This window comes from Vombatus ursinus, unplaced genomic scaffold, assembly GCF_900497805.2.
Source record: "Vombatus ursinus unplaced genomic scaffold, bare-nosed wombat genome assembly UNPS02014941.1, whole genome shotgun sequence".
Lineage (NCBI taxonomy): Eukaryota > Metazoa > Chordata > Mammalia > Diprotodontia > Vombatidae > Vombatus > Vombatus ursinus.
The window spans coordinates 4,968,130-4,992,390 of record NW_020954719.1 but is presented as its reverse complement, the minus strand read 5'-3'; the positions used below and the strand labels follow the sequence as shown (position 1 = coordinate 4,992,390).

Sequence of the window (24,261 nt, the reverse complement as noted above, 5' to 3'; positions counted from 1 at the left end):
CCCTTTCTTTCACCCCCTTTTCTTGTTACAAATCTCTTCTCTTATATGCTGCTTTGTACAAGCATTTTGTCATTGGTAATATGCTATATATAACCCATTTACACCCACCAAGAATGTCTCCTCTGCTCTTTGGGTTACCTTCAGTTTCTAATCTATAGATATTATGGTATTCTGAATCCTGGTCACATAGCATTACTAGAAGAATGTTAGTGTTAAAAAGATGGATTTTTGTTCCAAGGAGAAATTTGACGTTGAAAATGCTGTGTGATTTCCCAAATGCAGTCTCACCTGGTCTCTTTCTCGTTTACTTTTGAACCTGACTTGTCCATCTGCTTGTCTGACCAAGATAGAGGTACTGATGGATCCAACTCTGTTGACTGTTTATCTAACTGCATAAAATAGTTTGGATAGTAGACATTATTTGTTCTCTATGGATAGCTAGAACAAACTCCTTTAGTGATTAAAAAAGATATTTAGGAAACTTGGAAAAGTTGTGGGGCTTGATACTTCATACATTTTCACCACCTATATGGAGTCACTTCCATTTGGACTCTGTACTGGACATTGTTCATGACAATGGCAAACACCACCCTATTTTATCGCTATCTAAAAACTATTTGATTCTAAACTGCAGTATCTGTTGAAGTGGACAAGGAGCACAAAGGACTGTGGGTCATTTCTTATTTCATAGGTTACCATGGCCAAAGAATTCATCACTTAATAGCTAAGCTACTGGTGTTGAGTCTCTTAGTACTTAACTAGCTAGCTTGGAAAAGAGACACAGTCTATAGCAAGAATGGTAGCACTCAAAACCTTATCATCATGGTAGCCCCTTCTAAAGGTTGTACTTTGCTTGGATAGTCTTTGAGGGCCCAGGGTCACCTCCATAGCACAATAAAACATTGGAATAATTCTATTATGGAATACAACTAAAAATGTTTCTTTTTAAGCTTGAGTATTTTTGAATGTTAGTATAATTTAAGCTGAAAATTAACATTGCAAGGTAGCACACATTAAAATTTTTTAATGAAAATTTATTGCTATCTTGTACATTTTTAGAAAAACAGCAAATATTTAGGCAGTAAATAATTTGGACTTGTTATGGAAGGAATTACTTTTTGATAATAGAAAAGCACAGAATTTTAGCTCATGGAAAAACAAATTTGTCAAGTTGTCAAGGAGGAAAATGTAAGAAATTTTGATCTGTAATTCACATGTGCATAAAAACTAACAAATACCAAAGTGTATATCGAATGGAATTGCCTGTTGTCAACTTAAATATGTTTTTAATAGAAAATTTTAATACTAGTATGTACTTGTTACTTTGGAATATGTGGAGTATTTTTATTAACATATGCTCTTGTGGACTGAGGTGTGGTGAGATGGGGGGGTGGCCTCTGGTCCCTGGGTACTGACCCTGTTCTTAGATGCCTCCTGCCTCTACCTCCCCAACTCACTCGCTTCCCCATCAGAGGGAGGAGGACCTAGCTGCCAAAGCAGCGAGCACCAAAGAGAACCAGGAGATGAAACTGGAAGCATTGTGTTCTATTTGTGAAAGCAATAAAAGTTTCCAAGGATTTTAAGTCCAGTTTCATTTCAATGTAGGATAAGTAAAAATGGTGTTTCAGGGGCAGCTAGGTGGTGCAGTGGATGGAGCTTCGGCCTTGGAATCAGGAGGACCTGAGTTCAAATCCGGCCTCAGACACATAACACTTACTAGCTGTGTGACCCTGGGCAAGTCACTTAACCCCATTGCCTAGCTAAAAAAAAAAAAAATGGTGATCCAAAAGCCTTCTTAATAGAAATTTCTTGAACCAGAACATATTCATGAGCAGCTTCAGTCATATGTGTGAATGCTTTTTTCCACAATACCATGTCATCAGCTATAAAACAAAGTAGTCTGGCTAAATTACAGGAAGAAGTTGAAATTAATTCTGAAACTGCTGTGACACATACATTTAAATATACCATGGACATTAAAGAACAGTTCTTGGAGAATCATCATCCTCTTAATTCTGTGACATCAATAAGCAGTGTTATTTCACTTGAAACTCCTAGTAAAGTTTCCTCAAGTAAGAAAAAAGACAAAAATGAATGTCTTTCAAAAACTCTGAAATGGAAGCACGCAAACAAGACAGATCACAAAGGTGAACTTCCATAAGGCTGGAACTGAGTTGATGTGGTTAAGCAAAACTGGTTCTAATTTAAAGATAATGATTAATGAAAAAAACTTGATACAAGAAAATACTATCTTTCAATACAGTAAACCAAGGTCATTATGTTTTTTTCCATACTCTTTTCTTCTTCTTCTTTTTTTTTTTTTAGGCAATTGGGGTCAAGTGACTTGCCCAGGGTCACACAGCTAATAAGTGTCAAGTGTTTGGTTGGAGGCCAGATTTGAACTCAGGTCTTCATGACTTCAGGGCCCGTGCTCTATCCACTGCACCACCTAGCTGCCCCCTCTTTTCTTCTATTGAAGTGGCATTTTATAAAACATAAATTTTTATGTGTTTCCTAACAGTAATGGAGTAAAAGATACCTTAATGTCATTTAATCTTTTTGTTGTTGGTGACATTGATTTTAATAAATTCACTTACATGTATGTACATACTCTTGCGTACATCAACTCTTACCAAGTCTGCTTTCTTTCCTATGTTTAGGGAAATGGATTTTTCAAAGAAGGGAAGTATGAACTAGCAATTGAATGTTATACTAGAGGTATAGCAGCAGATGGCACCAACGCTCTTCTTCCGGCCAATAGGGCTATGGCCTATTTAAAGATTCAGAAGTAAGTTTTGTGCATTTTGTGTGCTGTTGTTAAATGAAAATTGAGTATTTTTTCTTTTGGCAAAATATCAAAATGATTCACTAAAGTTCAGTTTATTGCTTTGAGCACTATTTATATTCAGTGATGTGTATCTGTCTCATAGCTTTATTGTGAAATTCAAATGAAATACTGTATGGAAAGATCATTGTACAAAACTATAAATGTGTAGTGTTAACTATATTTACATGCAGTTTAAAAAACATTAAGTATCCTATTTACACCAGTCTTTGTGCTAATAATACCAAGGTGAAAAACTTGGAATATACTTGTCTATTCCCTGACTTCCTATGCCTCAGTCTATTGCACTCTGGCTTCTGAGCTCCCTACTCAACTGAAACTGAAACTCAGAGGTTACCAATGTTGTCTTAATTTCTAAATCCAGTAGTTATTTAACTTCATTGTCATACTTGACTTTTTGCTCATATTTGCCACTATTGATTGTACTCTCCTCCTAGATACTCTTTCCTCTCTAGATTTTTGTGACATTGCTATCTCTCGCTAGATCATTGCTGTACTTGGTTATATGCCAAGGTCCTGTCCTTGGCCCTCTTCTCTCCACGCTTTCTAATCTTGTCGCTCTCCAGTTTATACTCCATGGAGCTGCTAAGTTTAATGTCCCCTAAAACTCATATTTGACCATTTCCAGGCTCTAGAGTTTTCAATGACTCTCTTGCTTCTGGGATAAAATAAAAGTACCTCTGTTTAACATTTAAAATTCTTCTTAGTCTGACTCCAGCCTATTTTTCCAGAATAATTTTATAGTACATCTTCTTTCAAAGTCTGTGTTCCTACCAAATTGGCCAATTTGTTTTTCCCTTTACATGATGTTGCCCATGTTTACCTTATGTGCCTTTCTACATAAACTGTCCTCCTTTCCTGGAATACTCTCTCTCCTTACCTGCCTCTTGGAATTCTTAGCTCACTTCATAGCTTAGTTCTATTCTGCTTCCTATGTGAGACCTCTATTGATCTTCTCTTGCCTCCCCTCTCTCCCTGAAATGCTTTTGTATATATTTTGTATTAATATATCTGATACATGCTGTTTCCCCCCAGCAGATTACAAACTCCTTAAGGGCAGAGACTTTCATTTTTGTCACTATATCCTCATTGTTTAGCAGAGAACCTGGTGGGACTTACTAAATGCTTGTGGAAATGAAAAATGGTAGTCCTGTCCTCAGAGAGTTTATAAACTAATGGGGAAAATATAATACATAGACTGTGTATATTGTTGGCTTTCTCACTTTTAAAATGTTTATTACAGTTTATGTTCAATCTCTAATTGTTCCATTTAATGTTATTATTGTTATTATTATAGCTGATGTTAATATTGAGATATGCAACTAGACCTGTGATCTCATCCATTTGGATATACCAACTTCTATGTGACTCTTGGCCATGTCCATAAGTTCTCCACTGAGGGGTTAAAACCAATATGCTAGAAGCCTTCCTCGCTTTCTCCTGACATTGTGAGGATGCTAGTTGAGCACTCTGGCTGTCTACCTGTCATCTGATACAATGTGATTAGCCCATCTCTTCCTGTTTTTTCTTATGATAATCTTTAGCTTCTGTTCTTTGAAGTTCTCATTGGTTATATTTTGCAGCCTTCTCACGTCTACCATCTGCTTCTCCCTTACCTTCTGTATGATACTCATGTTCAGTTCTTCAGAGGCTTGTGTCCCATGTTTCGACACCACACAGTAACACCTTTAGGATGTTGGTATGTTATAAAGATTTGCATTTGTCTCTGGGAGAAACTTGGGATTATAAAAGGAGTTTTGCAGTTTCCTGAAGGCAGTCCAGCCCCTTTTCCTCCTCTTGTTTAACTTTGGGTCCAACTTGTCCATCTATATTTATTGTCAGTCCCAACCATATTGTATTAATGGACATGCTCTGTGGATTTGTCCATCCGTACATGTGTCATAATCTAAGCAGTAGATGTTCTTCATTCATTTGGTTTTTCCTATGTAAACAACTGTGCCAAACTCTTTTGAGTGGTTACAGATCTCTTCTGGGAGAGGTGTTCTACAGTATTTGGAGGCTTAATGTAATCAGCACAGTGTCATATACAAACAGGAGCCCCTAGAAGTCCTCACCATCCTTAGGAAATCCTTCTTCAACTCAAACACTGCTCTGGATCTCCCCTACCAATGGTGAACACCTTTGGTAAACATAGTTCCCTGTTTCATGCTTTGCCTACATTTATAATCAGAAGATGATGGAACAGTTATTTCTGTTGTCATATCTTTCAAGGAATCTTGAATAGTTTTGACATATGGATAGATTCTTGTTAGAAGAGATGCTATAAGAGATCGTTTTGCTTTACCAAGTCAGATGCTTTTTCATAAGCAATAAATGATAAATACAGTGAGATCTTGTATTCTTTACATTTTTCAGTCCAATGTGAAATAGTAAAGGTGATTGGAAGCTCTGTTTCTTGCCTTCTTAGTGCAGATGTCCTTGATTGATGTGAGATGAATCTCATAAAGGGAAAGTAGGCGTATATTTGATAGTTTTTGATGTTTTTTGGCCTTTTGTTTTTGTTTTTTTTACTTAATGCCCAAGAATTTTTTCCATATCTTTGGTATCTTCCTCTCCTTCAGATACCTTCAGAGTCAGAAGCCTTCAGTAGCATAGATAAGACTCTCCAAATTAAATCATCATTCACTTGGATACTTAGTAACTTGAACACAAAGGTGGCAAAAGGTGAAAATGTTGAGAAACATATCAGAAAGCATGACTAAAGAAAGCAAGATTGTGAGTAGCCAAACTTGTATTAACACAGAAGTCTTGCACCTTTTTACATGAACACTTTCTTTAAGAAAGATACTAGATACAGCAAAGACCAAGTAGAATCACACAAAATGAAACTGATTGTATTTTAACAGACAGGAAAAAACCTGGCATTCCTGAATCTGCTGTCTCTGTTTAGTCAGACCACTAACTTGTCAGAGATAATAAATAATGAGAAGAAAGATATGGCCTACAGTTGAAACCACTCAGCCTTGAATGTTTAAAAAATAATGATGAAAAATTAGTTATGGACAGGAGAAAGACATAAATACAGATTTTAATAATTTTATATCGATTTTTAGCTGATGAAATTTTATTCCACAGCAAGAGCCCAGAAAGTGCTTTAGTCAAACACTTACTTGCCACAAGAAGAGAGTTGGCAGCTGGCAAAACTGGTTTAGAATATAAATTTGCTTGTAAAAATCTTAGAATAATGATGGATGACTATAAACAGTATCTAAAGCAGAGAATTAGAGGAAGATTAGTAAATGCATCTAAGCAAAGCCATCCCAAGGCCATTGAAGGACACCAACAGAAGAAAAATGAAAAATAACCTATAAAAATTGTTATAGTAAACTTTACCACCACGGATGATTATATTTGGGCGCTCTAACATCCTGTCACTCGAATGCTTATAAGGGAGGTAGAAAAGGCAGTAAAGAAAATAAAGAAGGGAACAGCAATTGGTTTTCAGCCAAGTACATGAAGAAGAAATTCTTTCTTTAGTTAACACAACCTGACAGTAATTTAGCATGTTAAGTTCTTAGTGTGCTTTTCTCATTTATTCTTAGTAAACTTGTGAGGTAGTTACAATAGATATTCTTATTTTACAAATGAGGAAAGTGAGGCTGAGAAAGTTTGTGACCTGCCCGTGGGCACACATCCATAAAATATTGGAGGTGGAATTTGAAACAAGATATCTCCTTACTTCACGTTCAGCGCACTTTGCTCTGTTGTTGTTATTATTACTTCAAAGGATAGGAGTAAAATTCATCCACATTTTGGAAGAACATCCAGACTCAAGTAAATCTTTGGGAACTTTGTCACAATTGTTGACCAAGCCTCAAAGAACAGTGGGGTGGTAGGGAAAGGGAAGAGTACCCTCTGTGACTTTTCCTTCCCTTCCTTATTTGAAATCTAATTCTCCTCCCACAAAACCTTCCTTTAACTTAATCTTGTCTTAACAGATTTTAATAAAGGGTTTTTGATAGCTAGAACTAGCACAGTATTGGCATTGTAACAGGTAATTAATTTAGGGGGTTGAGGTGGACAAGAGGAGTAGTCCCTGCTCATGATTTCATCATTGTGGGAACTTCCAGTGTGGAAATTTCTCCCAATACAAATCAGTAATTTGTAGAGTTGCTAGAGCCACTGAGAGGTTAAGTGATTTGTCCATGGTCACATAGCATATGTCTTGAACCTAGGTCTTTGAGACTTGAAAGCCAGTCCTCATTAACTATATTAAACTGTCTTGATAATGAATTTTTAGATTACAGAATACTTGTGTGCTCTATGCAGAAAATGTTAGGACTAATAATATAGTATCACAGTTACAGTGAATCTTTTATTTAAACAAATACTGTAACTAGAAATATTGCACTAAACTTTGACTAGGCAGAATATGTATGTTAACTTTTATATTTGTTGTTGTTCACTTGTTTCAGTCATGTCCGATTCTTTGTGACCCCATTTGGGGTTTTCTTTGCAAAGATGCTAGAGTCTTTTGCCATTTCTTTCTCCAGCTCATTTTACAGATGAGGAAACTGAGGCAAACAGGGTTAAGTGACTTGGCTAGGGTCAAACAGCTAGTGAATGTCTGAGGTTGGATTTGAACTCAAGTCTTTCTGACTCTGGCCTGATATCCACTGCTCTACCTTGCTGCCCTAACATTTATTATAGTGCTTACTATATGCAAGCACTGTGCTAGGTGCTTTGCAATTATTATCTTATTTTATCTTCACAACAACCATGGGAAGTCTTGCTGTCATTATCTTCATTTTACAGATGAGGAAACTGAGGCAGACAGGTTAAATGATTTGACCAGGGTCACACAGCTAGTTCTGAGGCCGGAGATTTGAAGGTCTTCCTGATTCTAGGCCTAATACTCTATCCACAGTGCCACCTAGTTACCTCTGTCTATCTGACATTGTTGATCAAACTTTTGCCTTATCTTTCAAGGATTAGGTAGTAATTTAAAAGTCTCAGAGTACTTCTGTGTTGCTTTGTCTATGATTGAAGAGAAAAAGGCAATTAATGTATAGTTCTCTTTGGAAAGGCAAATAAAGGTTCACTTTATTTTATCATGTACTCAGGAAACAAGCAACATTGTTTAGTAGGACATTTGGTCACGTCATAGTGTTCATATGAGTAGTTGCAAAGGGGCCATCATGAAAATAATTGCATTTTAAACACCAACATGTTGTAGAGGTTAGAAAGACAGAATAATTCTATGTATAACTTGACGAGGTCCTCCAAATTAAGTCAGCTTATACTTTAATACTTAATGATTTCATTGTAAAGGGGAACTTGATGAGAAGTACAGTGAGAATATATTTGATTCTAAAAAAAATTAGAAGGGGATGGACATGGAAAACAGTAACCACAAAAAAAATGAAATTGATTATATATTAATAGATAGGAATTAAGTCATTACTGATATGAAAATCATTCCTAAATCAGCTATCTATGCCTGATCAGACCACCTTTTTGTTAATACAAAGATCAAAATTGGTACAAAACTAGATGGAAGAATAAAAATGAGAAAAAAGATGGAGATGATGAAAAATCTATCAGAAAGCATGATTTGGGAAGAAGTGTGAGTGACCAAACACTTGCTCGGCATTTAAAACAACTCCATTCTGATCAATTTAAATTATTCTTGAAAAATATTTAATGGATAAAATGACATTGACACCTAGTTTAATAATTTCATATGGAAATTTAACCTATGATAACTAGTTACCATCGCAAGGGAGAACAAAAGTTCCTAAAAACTCTACAATTAGCACATGTTTGACCTGTCCCAAGCAGGGAGAGATGGCATCAAAGGCAATGCCAGTTTATAATATGAAGTCATTTTAAGAATTTTATGGTGATGGATTATTCAAGGTTACAAGCAAAGACAAACAGTGAAGGATATAACCAATTTTAGAAAGCTTGGTGAGGGACTCAAGTAAGCATAGTTGTTCAGGACTATTTAAGACCGAAAATGGTGGATAAAAAAGACAAAATGGTGGACAAAAAGAAGAAAAATGGAAAAGATTTGCAAAATTTGTAAGTTTTTTTGTTTTTTTTTTTTAAATAACATTTACCACCAAGAACCATGAAGCCAAGGATACTAATATCACAACCCCAAATGTGCTAAAGAGAACAAAGATGGGAAAAGTAACTGTATTAGACAAAGGGTACACAGAGGAGATCAGTGTTGGACTTCACAATTATTGGGGCATTGAGAGATTGATTCATAAGAAATTGGAAGGGTATGAAAATATAAAAGGCATGGAAAACATCTTGAACTTCATTAATACTAGAACTTAGTAGCACTGGACAAAAGGTGATGGGAAACATCAGCTGCCGATCCATATGCTTGCTTACACACACACACACACACACACACACACACACACACATATATGTAAATTTTTTATGAGAATTAAGTTATACATACATTGCAAGCATCCATGATGAGAATACTGGTAAGGAACAGGAAGACTTTTACAAGTGATAGAATATCTCCTTGAACACAGGAACTGTTTCCTTTTTGCTTTTGTATCCTTAGAACTTAACTCAGTACCTGACATATAGTTGGTGCTTAATAACTGCTTATTAATCAGTAGTTCTTAATAGATCATATCTCTGTCATCATTGACTGATCAATTGACTGAAAGCTGTAGAGAATTTAAGATCCCACTGTTCTTGTTAGTTTGTTGGTTTTTTTTAAATATTTCATTTGGTGGAGGACATTGTAGCCTCAGAAGTTCTCTTTCAACACGGTATCTCCCATCCATACTTGAAATTTTTCAAGATTCCGCAGAGGATATACACAGAATCCAAGATGAAGAGGATTCACTATGGATGGACCTCTTTTTGGATGACGTCATGCTGGTTGCTTCAAACCCTAGAATATAGAGCCTCCTGGAAAAGGTTCATAACTGCTCAAGAAGAGTTTGTTTTAGTAGTACACTTCAGAAAACTCAAGAAGGTGAAAAATATCTGTTGTCTAGATTATAATAAACAGGCAGTATTTGTCGACAAACATTTGAGCCTAGAATTAAATCGAAAGAGAATGGACTGTGTTGACTTCAGGAAATTGCATAGCTCCTCTAATCATCCCAAACTTTTCCCAGAAACAAAAGTCCATCTTTTTAATAATGATTTTTGCCCAGTATTGAATGGCTGTGAGTTGTATAACATTTTAGATGCTGAAGGTTATACTCAGAAGTCAAAGTTGAGGTACATAGTGGTTTGCAACACATAGCAAATAAGGAACTACCAAAAAAGTAAAGGGTGTCATTAGAGAAATGTATCATCCAAAAAAAAAAAAATTGGGCTGGTCATGTGGTAAGGGCAAAAGATACCAAACTGATGATAGATAGCTTGTGTTGCTATCTTTTCAGTGTCTGGAGAAAGTCCCTCAGCATGTTGGGTAGACCCATTATTGTTTCTAAGAGGAACTGGACAAAAGTGGGACAGGATGGGCAGGGGTAAATGGGGTGTGATCTGCATCATTGGAAGGAACATCCAAATTTACAATATTAGAAATTAATTTAAATAAATTAATCTATAGAGAAGAAAGTATTCCTAATAACTGCAAAAATGCAAAAAAATCACTGAGCAAAGTTTAAGAGATTTCTGCTCTCAAGTTTGGAGGCATACATAGTAGTGCAAATCTTATGGGCTCTTTTAGAATTAATTGACATTTTGAACAGAAAACAATATTGTAATCAGATGGCTAATGCTAGTTCCCTCCACCCCACTCCCCTCCCCAGACTTAGAGGAGCTCAATGGTAAAATTGTAGGGCTATTCTTTTTTTTGTTCTATGCTGTTTCTATAGCATTTATATACTTCTAAAATCCTTCCTCTCCATTACAAATTTAAGTTATGGATTTTTACATATGTAAACTGGGCTCCATTGGATTGCTAGAATACAAACAGCAGAAAGAAGATAAGAGAATTTTATGTAAGGGAAATTTTACAAAAGGAAAAGAGAAGTTACAAGACCTCATAATGAGAGACTGAGTGCAAGAAACTTAATGTGTTGCCTGGGTTTGTTCTTCTTTGTGAAAAATAGAGGTTGTGATCAGTTCAGGAGAAAAGAGAATCATAGAGTAGAAAAAATGTCAACGAAGAGAGATGGTAACCTGAAAAAGGCTCTGATAGGATAACCATGTTTTTATTAATTAAGCATTTTTTACGCAACCGTCTTGTGCCAGTACTGTGCTCGCTGCTTGGGATATGATGTGAAAATGAAACAGTTCCTTCTCTAAAGAGCTTATATTAACACGGTGGAAAGATTTCTCAGAGTTACAAAGGGACCTTAGAGGTCAGCTCAGGAGGAGGAGGTAGGAGACCTAGGTTCTAGCCGTTACTGAATAGCTATGGGGACTTGCACAAACTGCTCAGCCCCTTCGTGTTGGGGTTTCCTCATTTCTAGAATAAGAGGCTGTACTGAGTGATCTCTAAGATCTTTTCCAGTCCTGGAGGGGGGAGTACAACTGGCAGCATCTTTCATCCTCATTTTCATTTGAGCTTTTACTCACCTCCTCCCATCCCCTGACTTCACTGTTAACATCTCCAGCTCACCTTAAAGGTTTCAGAGACGTGAACACAAGAAGTGTGAATACTCTTGATTGGTATTTCCTTTTAAATGGCATTATTCATGTAATCTTTTAAGATTTTTTAAAAGCTGAACTTGGGAATTGTAAAACTGTGTTTATTAGATACGAAGAGGCCGAAAAAGACTGTACACAAGCTATACTATTAGATGGTTCATATTTGAAGGCTTTTGCCAGAAGAGGTACTGCAAGAACAGCTTTGGGAAAATTAAATGAAGCCAAAGAAGGTAAGATTTTTATAATATTTACTAGAATTCAGTCATTCTGATGAGACCTAAGGCCGTAGGAGCAAGAATTTATGTAGCCTTCTCCACAGATCAGTGATAAAACCCTATCATCCTTATCTTCATTTATTTATTCAGTAAATATTGATAATTGAGTGGCTACTATGTGTAAGGCACTGTGGGGTATACAAGAAAGAACAGAATAAGGCCCTTGCACTCAAGGATTATTCAGATGACTTTCTAGTGGGATCATAGGATTTACAACGGAAGAGAATGTTAAAAATTCACTGCTGTGCAACCTTATTTTAAAATGAAGAACTCAAGAAATATTAGTTGACTTCATAAAGGTCACAGATCTTGTGAAAGAACAGATCAGGGGTTGTACCCAGGTCTTGTAGTATAAGTCTGGTGTTCTTTCCTCTACACCATAATGCCGTTCATGATAACTTACTGTTTTTAACCATGCTGAAGTTCTCAGTGGTCCTGCAGTTAAGAAACAAAACTTCTATAACCTTTTCAATAGCTTATTTTGATGGCATGTAATAAAACCTCACTTATTTGTGATAATTGTGGTGAAAACTAGATTGAATTAGTAAAATGTCTGAATAACAGAATATTTTTAAAACAGTCGACAAGTATTAAACATCTCCTATGTGCCAGGCACTTAATAGTACAAATACAAAGGCTGAAACGGTTCCTGCTGACAAAAGAGCTTACAAAAAGGACATGGAAAATACGGCATAGTTTGAGAGAGAGGACATTAGCTGTTGGGAGATGAGTGAAGCACATCCTCCAGGAAGAGAAGGGCTTCATGGGGTAGATGTAAGGAAGGAGGGTGCATTACAGGCACGTGCGGTGGCCTGTGCAAAGGCACAGCGATGGGAGATGGAGCGTCCCATGTGAAGAACAGGGAGAAGATCAGTTTGGAGCTGCACCAAAGGATACAGGAGGGGGAGGAATGTGGTTTTGAGGACGTAGAGCAGTTCAACAGGGATCAACAAAGTTTTCCTTAAATAAAGCAACTTGAGGGTCAGGACTGTTTAATTTTTGTTTTTGTGTCCCCAGTGTCTAGCACACGATAGGCACTTAACAAATGCTCCTTTATTAAATCATTGATCAAAGATCATCGATGGAATTGCTATGGTGACTATGAAAATATATAATTCACATGTCAATTATTTATGTAAAATGTTACTTAAAGTATTTCTCATCTTCTCTGGCTGTCTTGTATCAGTATTAATCTTCAGTTAGTTTTTAGGAACTTTAATTATCACCAATAACCAATTTGGATTTGAATAAATTGATTCTGTTGAACTTTGTATTTGTAAAGCACCTTGATCTTATTATAGTGTCAGGTTAGGTTTCTTAGTGCTAATCGGTTGATTTGCTATTTTCTGCTTGAAAAATATATGGATCCTCATTTTCTCTCTATAATACATAAAGCCATGATATTAATATATAAAGCTCCAAAATTTTAACTGTAACATAAAGAGAGATGCAGACAAATACATTCAGAAAATAGAAAAATATGACATTAAAGTAACTTCTTGGGTAGAATTGTGAGGAAAGTACTCTGAGAACATTAGAAATATGAGCTATAATTGTTGCTTTGTAAAGGTTTTAGCTAAAGATAGAGTACTTGTGATAGTACTTTTTCCTTAATAACTCTTTACTGTTTGGTCGACATATACTTAGAGCTAGGAGAAGAAAGTGTGAATTTATGGTTGAAAAATCAGCTTCTTCCCTCTGCCCCAGACCGGTACTCCCTTTATGAATGCAGGTTGCTATCTCTTTGTAAATTGTTTGAGAACAATGCCTGAAGCTACTGAAAGGTTGTGACTTATTCATGGTCACATAACTTGTATGTGTCAGGGAAAGGTCTTGAAATGAGGTCTTCCTGCCCCCAAAGCCAGCTCTCTATCCATTGTGCCATAGTTAGTTATTCTTGAGCCAGGCCTGTGCTTTGGAGATAAATGAATTCAATTCAGTAAAGTCCTTTCTATGATAATAGGCAGTATCTAGACTCTGGAGGTACAAGTACAGAAATGAAATAGTCCTGCCCTCGAGGAACTTAAATTCTATTGGAGTAAATAACATGTACACAAGTAAGTAAATATATGCAAAATAATTTCAGGGGGTGGAGGGTACTTACAACTATGGGAATTCACATAGGCTTCTTGGAGGAGGTGAAGAGTCCTTTTTTGTGCTCTTTTCTAAAATCAGAATTTTTAAGAACTGGAAGAAAATTATCTCTTCTGACTGTCTTAACTTAAAGATGAGAAAATGGAAGCACTCAGTTGCCAATTAATGGAAAAGCTGGGACTGAGCCTTTTCTACCGTGCCATGCTGTCTCTCATTGAGCTATGTGAGAATCTTATTAATTGACAAATAAATATTCTGATTAACCAGATTTTCCATCTAACTGAAAGGTGAACTATTTATATGTTGAAAATAGCTGTAACCAAGATGTTAGGTAAAGGTTGATGATATAGAAACCCTCAAGGTTTCCATTAACTTATTGTTCCTGAGCTTCATTACCTCTAGGGATCTGGAAACTTAATGCTTGGCTTGTCCAGGGCCTGTCAGCCCTAGGAAAACTGGCTCACATCATTCAAACTCATGGGATTGCTTTATTCCAGAAAATCAATTTATGGTGAGAAATAGAACTGCTGAATATTCCTATGGGTGTATGTGTATCCTTTGCAAATAGAAAAGTCTGCTTGGAAAATGGAGCTGTCTTGGTGAATATTTGAAATCAGAAAAAAAAGGTTTCCAGTTCGAACAGAGCTATAAATATTAAGTGCTTACTGTCTGAGGCACACTTTCTCTTAAATATTTATTAGCCTTGTGATTAGGAGCAAGTCACCTAAGCTTCAGTTTCCTCATCTGTTAAAATGGGGCTGATACCTGTAGTACTTACTTTGAAGGAGTTATGAGAATTAAGCATGTATGTAAAGTGCTTTGCAAAGCTTAACAGAATGTAGGAGTCAGTTATTGCTAGCTCCTCATCTTTTTTGATGAAGTTTAGATCGAAACATTTGGAGGGAAGTAATGTTCTACAGGCTGTTAAAACAGATGGATAAAATGACTGCCTCTTGGAATGGAGTAAGAGTATCTTTAAACTCACTGAAAGCATTTTTGGGATAACTTCACTGCCAGGCAGAATGAGGATGATATATGTCTCTTCTGTTGTTTCTTCACAACTTTGATTTCTTTTGCTAGATCTTTATATTTGAAAGCTTTTCATTCCATGTGATTTGGGAATTTTGAGCATTCGCTATGGTGACATGTATTGAAAATGTTGTTTTTAATTTTATCTATAATACTAGACCAGTTGTTAAATTCCCAAGAATATTTTGAGGTTAATATTTGTAGTATGGGAATTTCTTATCAGTTAAGTTGTTAATTATAACAATAATATTAATCTTGCTCTTAAAATTATTGATGAAGTTAAAATAGAAACAGACCTAGGACAAGTTACTATCCTGCTATTATTATCATTACCATCTCATTTTTCTCTTTTATTTTTCAATGCATTTCAGAGAGAAAACAACCCTGGGACGAGTTACTAACCTGTTGTTCCTTTATAGTCAGTGTTCTATAGACTGTTGCACAGATGGACAAAATAACTGCTTTTTATAGCTAAATAGAAGTATCAGAATATAAATGTATCCTTTGTAGGCTCACTGAAAGTATTTTTGTTATAACTCTTAGTAGCAGACAGGACAATAGAAATGATACCTCATCCTGTTCATATGTGACTTTGATCCTAACTAGATCACTGTACTTTGAAAGCTTTTTATTCCATGTACCTTGGATAGTACAAGTATTTGGGATAGTGACAACTATTAAAAAATATTCTTAAGTTTTTATGGATGAATGTTGTTTTCAGACATTTGTGAATAGGAGTTCATTCTGTGATTACTGTCTAGTTCCAGTTTTGAGCTCTGTACTTACATGGTGTGGGGATTTGTTGCCTGTCAGTCCATGAAAAATAGTGAGCTTAGGATGTTTAATTTTTCCTTCTTCAGATTTTAGTAACTTAATGATTTTTATCTCTTAGTTCATTTAGTTTAACTTTAGGGATAAAATAATTTTTTATTATTGCCCTACAGTGATACATGAATGTTTGACTAGGAGCTGATGGTATTGTTAACAAAAAGTAGTGTCAAGCCCTTGGTGAAATCTGTTCACAGTTTTGTCCACCCTTTTCAGCCAGAGAGAGGGAAAGAATGCCAGGGATAGGGAATGCTCAGGAGCTTTGAGTTTCAGTTTTTATTGCGATTAATCATACAATATAATGCAAGTGTTCATTTCTTTAGCCTGTTACACATGTAATTGTGGTTTGTTTGCTTCAGTGTACTAAAGCATTTCCAATATTTATGTTTCTGATTTCTTGCCTTCTTATACCAGAGCATTAAAGCAGCACCACTTTTGTTCTCAGTATCAAGCTGATCGTAGTGACAGTTTCAAGTAGGGCCAGCACCCTCCATCCATTTCATCATACTGGCTGACACTTAATCTTTGGTATCACCAATCAGAGCCCAGTCAGTGTTTCGGGGTTCCTGCCAGGCCTTTACTACTGCTATAGTGATTTAGGGACATTCAAAGTTGTTGTTCTTCTGCTTTGCTGTTGTACCCTATCTCCAATGTGGGTACTAGTTTGGGTTTTAGTGAGGTTGTTCCTGTTGTTATTGGCCCTGTATGTGAAAGATAAATGAGGTACACCTACTGCCCTCAATAAATTTATAAACTTACTAGAGCAGTAACTTTTTTTTCCTCACCAAAATGGAATTTTAATGGAAGTTACTATTACTTTGTTTCTTTTTTTATATTAATTTATTTTTAGTTTTCAACATTTACTTCCATAAGATTTTGCATTCTAAATTTTCTTTCCATCCCTTCCCTCCCCCCTTCCCAAGACAGTGTGCAGTCTGATATAGGTAGAGCAGTAACTCTTAATACATAGTAGACTGTGATGATTACTGTAAGGCAGGGATACAGTATGGTAGAAACAAAAAGAGAAAGATTAATTTCAACTGGGAGATGTAATGAAGGCGTCGTGAAGGAGGTAGCATTTAAGCTGAGCTTTGAAGGATAGGTAGAATTTTGAAAAGGGGAGGAATAAAATTACAAATGCCTGGGAAATTGGAATAGAGACTGCCAGGAAAAATTCAGTGAAAAAGAACCACAGAGTTCTGGAGTTACATTCAAAGATAGAGCAGTCAATGAGGATTTGACCACAAAGGTCAGTACCAGCCATGGTTGGGATCCCATCTGTAGAACCTTGGACAACAAATGGATGAGGCAAGAGGAACCAGAAGTCTTAAGTGTCCAGCTTAGAGTAAGTTCTCTGAGGATAGCTTTAGGCCAATAATCGCAGATCTAACAGTGCTTGCCGTGCCTGAGTAACATTTTGACCTCAGGTAATGGGGGGTAAGAAAGGGTATACTAGTTATCTCTAAAGTCCTCTGTGACTCTAAAATTCTTTGTTTCTATGATGTTTAAAATTCTGATTGTAACTATGAGATAAAATATAAATTTCCACATTTTACTGATGAAGAAACTGGGCACATAGTTTGACATTTATCCAGGGTCATAAAGCTGGTGAGTGATGATGCTGGGGCTTGAACTAAAGTTTCCCATTTGTCAGTTCATTGAGAGGCAGTTGGTACAGAGGGACATTAACAATGATTAGCTGAGTTTACTCAGAGAAAACTGAAAAACTACCCTATATTTTTCTGAAAGGATGGGAAAGTATAGCTCTGTATACTCCCCCCATGCCCTTGAATGGACAGCAAAGTTATGAAAAATCTTTAGGAGTTAGGTATTTTCTAAATAAACCTTGATGAAAGCTAGCTAGAGTTAAAAATCTGATGAATATCATGAACATTTGAAAAACGTGTTACTCTTTTGATTTTACATCATCTCTATTTCCTAATCTTTCCCCTACAATAAAGCCTGGAAAAAAAGGGTGGGGTGGAGGGGGGGAATATTCTGCAAAACTACTGCATTAATTAATGCAGTTTAACATTATATTTAGTGTTTCATACTTGGTAGTCTCCCACTTCAGGCCTCTCTCTGGATCCCACTTGAGTGAGTGAATGAATGAAAAAACTTTCATTAGCACTTAACTTTGTGCAGAGTGCTGAGGATACAAATAAAAAAAGCAAAGATAGTTTATGCTTTCCTCTCAGGGAGCTATATATTCTATGTACGGTGATATATTCTACATGGGGAAACAATTCACTTAGGAGAGCGAAAGCCATAAAGGGGTACTTTGGTCCTGAAAGTTACTGGAATGGTGAATGGAGTACATTGACACATTCAAATCTAGGCACAATGGCAGATTTTACTAACTTTAATCATCATTTAGAGGAGGGGAGAAGCAGACAAGTAGGAAAACTCACCTTTTAAGATGCCCAAGATGCCTAATCATATCTATGAAAATTTAATTTCTAGGGAGCTGATGGTTTCATTTTATTTATTAAATGTATAAATGAAGTTATAGATTTATTTAAAAATTTTGTCAAGAACTTTAAAAGAAAAATGCAATTTAGCCAAATTAAGCAACATATCATATCAGTGGCTCTGAAAGTATATGCACTATTCTACACCCAGACTTGCTACTGCACCCTAAGGACCATGGGAATTTTCCACTTAACTTGCAACTAAAACCTTCCATCTTCCCCATTAGAATGTATTTGCATCTCCAGCTTAGCACAGTGCTTTGCACATAATAATGTAATAATTACATTATGGCATGCTTTTTCACTTATCTTCTTGTTAGGTTACTGGGTTTTCTGAATTTAGAAGAATTTTATTTGTATTACTTTATTTGATCAGAGGAGAGCTACCTTAGCTACCTTTTACTCCACCATCTTCCGTATATGTATGTATATGTAGTTGAGAGAATTCTTTTTTCAGGTTTAAACAGTGACTGAGGTCCCTCCCAACTTGAAATTGTCAGATTCTGTGGATTAGCTGACTTAGTATATTTAGACTGCAGAGTAGGCAGTCAGGAAATGCCCAATAGAATTTGATGCCTTTTAAAAAGTGGATAATCCCAGGGATGTGAAAGCAAGGTGCTAGCTTTCCTGGGCTTGTCTGGTTATTACTGAAATTTTATATACTAACTTATCACTTTGGCCTATCTCAAAAGTTACACTGTATAACTTGGTCCATTGTTTTTGGTTTATTTTTGATCAGTTAAAGCCAGCCCATTTGGAAACAATATTTTGACTACTTCTAATTATAGCAGAAGATGATTTCAGATATTGAATGATTCAAAGGTGGATTCTGAATTATGCAGGAAAGGGAGATGGTGAGAAATATTAAGCTTTTATTTGGGAATAGACTGAGTGTAGTACAAAAGGAATGGTTTGGATGGACTTAGATACCTCTAAAAAGGTTACATTTTCATGGAGGTTGTTTGCCACAGAGTACAAAAATGAAAGAGATTTCTTATAGATAGTGAGATCTTCTGAATACTTCTTTGAGAATGGCATAGAGCTGATTGCATTAAAACCAGAATGCTTCAGGGCCTCTTTTCTTTTGATCCACAGTCACTCAGAACACAACCTAATAAACAGAGGAAAAACTCAATGGGTAAAGAATGCCTGCTGTCCTGGGAGACAGGCAGTAAACATTTATTAAGGACCTTCTACATGCCAGGAACTGTTCAGATTATGACATAGTTATATGGATGGCTTTTAATGAAGTAGTTCTTTAATACCTAAACTTTGGAAAGACTACAAATGAGCTGGGTCCAGAATTGGATAAGTGAAAGGAAGCAGGCTGCATTGCATTTTAGAAATTGCGCAGTGCTTTTAATAATCCCAAGCTGCTTCTCTTTGATGGACAAGCCTCTTTATTGTTTATTTTTATTGGTATTTCTTGCTTTATATCAATTTCATTTCTGATATATCCCACGGCTTCCCCAATAAGCCATCCTTAGTAACAAAGATTTTACAAAAAAAAACAAGCAGTTGAGCAAAACCAACTGATACTTCAGCTGTTTGACAATTTTTTTTAGCATAATTCTGAATTGGAGGGGAAAAAATCCTGTTTTTCAAATTGATCAGTTACTAGCTAAGCAAGTAATTTTTTTAAACATAATTTTCTATTGAAAGTTACACCAAACAGCAATTAGATATGAGGTTATAAGTCAGTAAACATAGCAACTTTTGGTTTTTCAGTAGGAGGCATGTTTCCTTGTGTGTGAATATTCATCATATGTAATACAAAAGTAAACAAATGTGAATCTGATTTCCATTCAGAAGAAAGTTTTCAACATAAATTCATTATTTATTTTTATATGATTCTCCTTAATGGATGTTATCAATACCTTAATTTTTAAAGTTGATTTTGCACAATGTTAAGGTCTGTTTTGCTGGATCAAGCAGAATGCAAAAAGGGGAATAAGGTATAAATATGGAAGGTTAGTTTGGAAACAAGTTGTGAAGGATTTTAAATGACAAAAAGAGGAGTTTAAATTTGATCCTAGATTCAGTGGGTAGTCACTAAAGATTATTAAAGAACTGGCCCTGGATTCAGGAGGACCAGAGTTCAAATCTGGCCTCAGACACATAACACTTACTAGCTGTGTGACCCTGGGCAAGTCACTTAACCCCATTACCTAGCCAAAAAAAAAAAAAGATTATTAAAGAAACTGACATAGGCTATTTAGGAAAGTCATTTAAGTGGAGCTTGGGTGAGGGAGGGAGAACAATTTAGGAGCCAGCTGGGAAGGGGGAGGGGCATTTTTCAGGTGGGAAAATTTTCCCAATAACTATGCCCAAAGGGCTATAAAACTATGCATTCCCTTTGATCCAGCAATATCTCTACAAGGTCTGTATCCCAAAGAGATCATAAAAAAGGGAAAAGGACCCACATGTACAAAAATATTTATAGCAGCTCTTTTTGTAGTGGCAGAGAATTGGAAATTGAGGGGATGCCTATAGTTGAGGAATGACTAAAGTTGTCATATATGAATGTAATGGAATATTATTGTGCTGTAAGAAATGATGAGCAAGCAAATTTCAGAAAACCCTGGAACGACATGAACTGATACAGAATGAAGTGAGCAGAACCAGGAGAACATTGTACACAGTAACAACAATCTGTGTTGACCAACCTTGATAGACTTAGCTCTTCTCAGCAATGTATTGATCTAAGACAATTCCAAAAGACTCATGATGGAAAATGCTATCCACATCCAGAATAGGAACTATGGAGTCTGAATGCAGATTGAAGCATACTATTTTTTTTTTCTTTCTCGTGGTTTTTACCTTTTGTTCTGATTCTTCTTTCACAGTGGGGCTAATGTGGAAATGTTTAATATGATTGTGCATGTATAGCCTATATCAGATTGCTTGCCATTTTAGGGAGGGGAGAGGAGGACGGAGAGAGAAAAATAATTGGAACTCAAAATCTTATAAAAGTGAATGTTGAAAAAATAAATTAAAAAGAAAAAAAATTTCAGTGGGAGCTGAAAAAAAAAATCCACATTTTCCCAATAGCATCTATGAAGCTAAGTTATAAGCTTGCATAGGCTTGAGGAGCAGAATGAGGGAGTGTTGGGGAATAATGAGGTAGATGTGGTTGTATTGGAGACAAACCTCAGAATTGACTCTTAAAGGGATGTGACCCATTTTTCTTCCTGATTAGTTGATCCAGGTGCACTTTAGGGATGATGGGGGGAAGGGATGTTAGGCTTTTCCATGGAGTCTTCCCTGAGCTAGTAGTGATTTCTCTCTCCCTTTTAGCCTTTGTAGCTCTTGGTGGATGCCTTTCAATTGCACTTGAACTCATTCCCCCTTGTATTATGGTTATTTGTGTACTTGTCTTAACCTACTAGATTAGAGTACATGTTTTTTGAAGGCAGGGATCATGACTTACTCATATTTATATCCTTCATAGGATATTGAAAATAGCAGATGCTCAGTTGCTACATTTTTAAATTTTATTTTTCTATTTTTAAAATAAATACATAAAGAAATAAGATTTTCCTTTTTTTTCCCCTTTCCCCTGCACTACAGTTTGTCATATACTATCTGACACTGAGAAAATTACTTTATCCTCTCAGTGCCCCTACGCAACTCTAGTTGTTGCCACCATTGGTAGAAGAGAGGTCTTCACTGGTTCCTTTGTCTATGAAATCATGGATCTGGACCAAAATTTTAAAATCTTCTTCCCCATCAGGTCTTTTTTATAGGAGAGTTGGTAATGAGGGAAACTTAGGACCACAAAACTATGCACGAACATCCAGAATAATAGAAGAATAGGGAGACTGACTTTGAAAAAATAGGTCATTATTTGCGAGGCTGGGACTAGAATCTAGATATTTTTTCTCGTAGGCAGCTTTTTTCATTTGATTAAACCAGCACAGAGCTTTATTTTGTATCTTTTTCTTGATATTAGCATTCAAAGTCATTGCTTTATGGTGTGGAGGCGATGTGGGATTCTCAAAGGCTATGCCAATAGAATGCAGACTATAAACCCTAGTCATCTGTTTTCTGAGATCTGTCTTCCGTACAGCTGCCAATTTAATCTTCCTAAGGCACACATTTGGCCATACCACTCCCCTCCTAAAAAGCCATTAGTGGCACTCCATGTCTTGCCTTATTTCATTACCCTTCATTCTCTTTCCCTCTAGTCAAAATGGTGCTGGCAGCTGTTCATGAATTCTACATCTCGTCTGCCTCTTCTTCATTTGTGCAAGCTGTCTCCAAAGCTGGGATGTGCTTCCTCATCTTTATTTCTTAAAATCCTTTAACCCAGGGGCCGTCTATTATTTGTTAATGTTCAGTTTATCTGTGTACATATTATATCTCCCCAATACAATATAAACTCCTTGTGGGCAGGAACTTTTATAATGTTGTCTTTATATCCCTAGCCCCTAGCATAGTGCTTTGTACCTTGCAGGCTTTTTATAAATGTTTATTGATCTGAATTGAATTATTGATGTATTCAAGGGAAGAAACTAAGATTGATTTATCCTATTCATATAGAAAAATAGAATTTACTCTTGATCATCATTTCATTTACTTTGCTGCTAAATGCTGTTCTCCCCCAAATGACTTGCTCTGTTTTCTAATACATTTAAGTATAACCTTTGTAGGAAGACATGGGATTAGTATCTGAACATATAATCTCCTGAACTCTATAAATACTTTGCCTATTGTATTTTTTTCCTCTTTTTCAGACTTCACAATGGTTTTAAATCTTGAACCAGGAAATAAGCAAGCAATAAGTGAACTTTCCAGGATTAAAAAAGTATGTATCCTTGTCATAGTAGCTTTTCAAAATTCTGAAATATGAAAATATTGACTTTATTACATATTTCACTTGAGAATATCACATAACCATCTCACATTCACTTTTAAGGAATTGATTGAAAAAGGGCTGTGGGCTGATGTGTTTGATAAGTCAACTGAAAGGCAAAACTTGGTAAAATCCATTGATAAACCTCTTCATCTTAGATCAAATGTAAGTACAACTTTTTCCAGGAGTTTGCATTTCTCTTTTAATATTAGTGTAATCTCAGTAAATGCTGGAAATTTACTTGTGTTTATAAAATTGAGAAATCTAATATAAATGTTTGAAAGGCAAATACAGAAAGTTCTACTTTGAGCAATTGTGGTATTATACCTGCTAGCGTTTTTGAGATAAGAATAAGAAAATAATACAGCTATTTAAGTTCCCAAAATAAAAGAATATTATGGAATATTTTACACTGCAAACTTAAATTTTATTATCTTTTAATCTGATAATAAATTAATGCAAAATATTTTAATAAAAATGCTGATAAAACTAGATGTTTTCCTTTTTATTACCTCGGAGAAGCAGCTCAATGGAAAGAGTATTGTGCTTGGAGTCAGAATAACTGGGTTCGAGTCTTAGCTCTTCTGTTGATTAACCCTGTGATTGTGGCAAGGCAGCACTCAGCTCTGAGTCCCTGTTTCCTTGTTTGCAAAATGGGTGCCAAGTCTAGAAATTCAGATTCCCTCCCTTTCCATTGTTCTTTCACTGACATCGCATTTCAACTGGATTTGTCAGTTTAATTTTACTTTGCTCTGTAACTTAGAGTTTTAGAGATTGACTTGTCCCCTCATAAATTATATATTGCTTATATAGACTAAGGATGAGTAAATGCTAGTCTGGGAAATGAATTCATATTTGTGAAATGAAACTGGGATTTTTGAACTATTTAATGGTAGTCTCCTACAACAGAAAGGTGTTACTCCAAAGAAGATGGCCTTTTTCTCTGTGAAAGAGCTATTATACAATAATCATCACTATACATTGTATTAGATAAAAATCCAATAAAATGCATCACACAGTTATGAGAATTTATGAAGAGGGCTATATGTGGACTGTTAGTTGGGGAAGTGAAAAGTGGATTTAAAATACGTTTAAACTATCTTACAGGATGATTAGGATTTTACCAACTTGAAGGAAAGGACATAGGCAGTGGCATTGAATAATCTCAGCAGGAACAGGGAGTATAGTTTGAGAGAGGGAAATATCATGAGACAGAGCTGGGATAGTAGACTGTAGTTTCCAAGGTTGTTCAATGTTTGG

At 35.9% G+C, this 24,261-nt stretch overlaps 1 protein-coding gene across 1 annotated transcript in view; it reads left to right on the top strand.

Moving 5' to 3' along the window:
- Positions 1–24,261, top strand: part of RPAP3 (RNA polymerase II associated protein 3) — a 51,314-nt gene that overhangs the window by 17,721 nt on the left and 9,332 nt on the right. The window contains exons 9-12 of the mRNA XM_027844402.1: positions 2,661–2,788; positions 11,558–11,679; positions 22,883–22,953; positions 23,065–23,166. Coding sequence (XP_027700203.1) covers positions 2,661–2,788; positions 11,558–11,679; positions 22,883–22,953; positions 23,065–23,166 — 423 coding nt within the window. The remainder of the gene's footprint in view (positions 1–2,660; positions 2,789–11,557; positions 11,680–22,882; positions 22,954–23,064; positions 23,167–24,261) is intronic.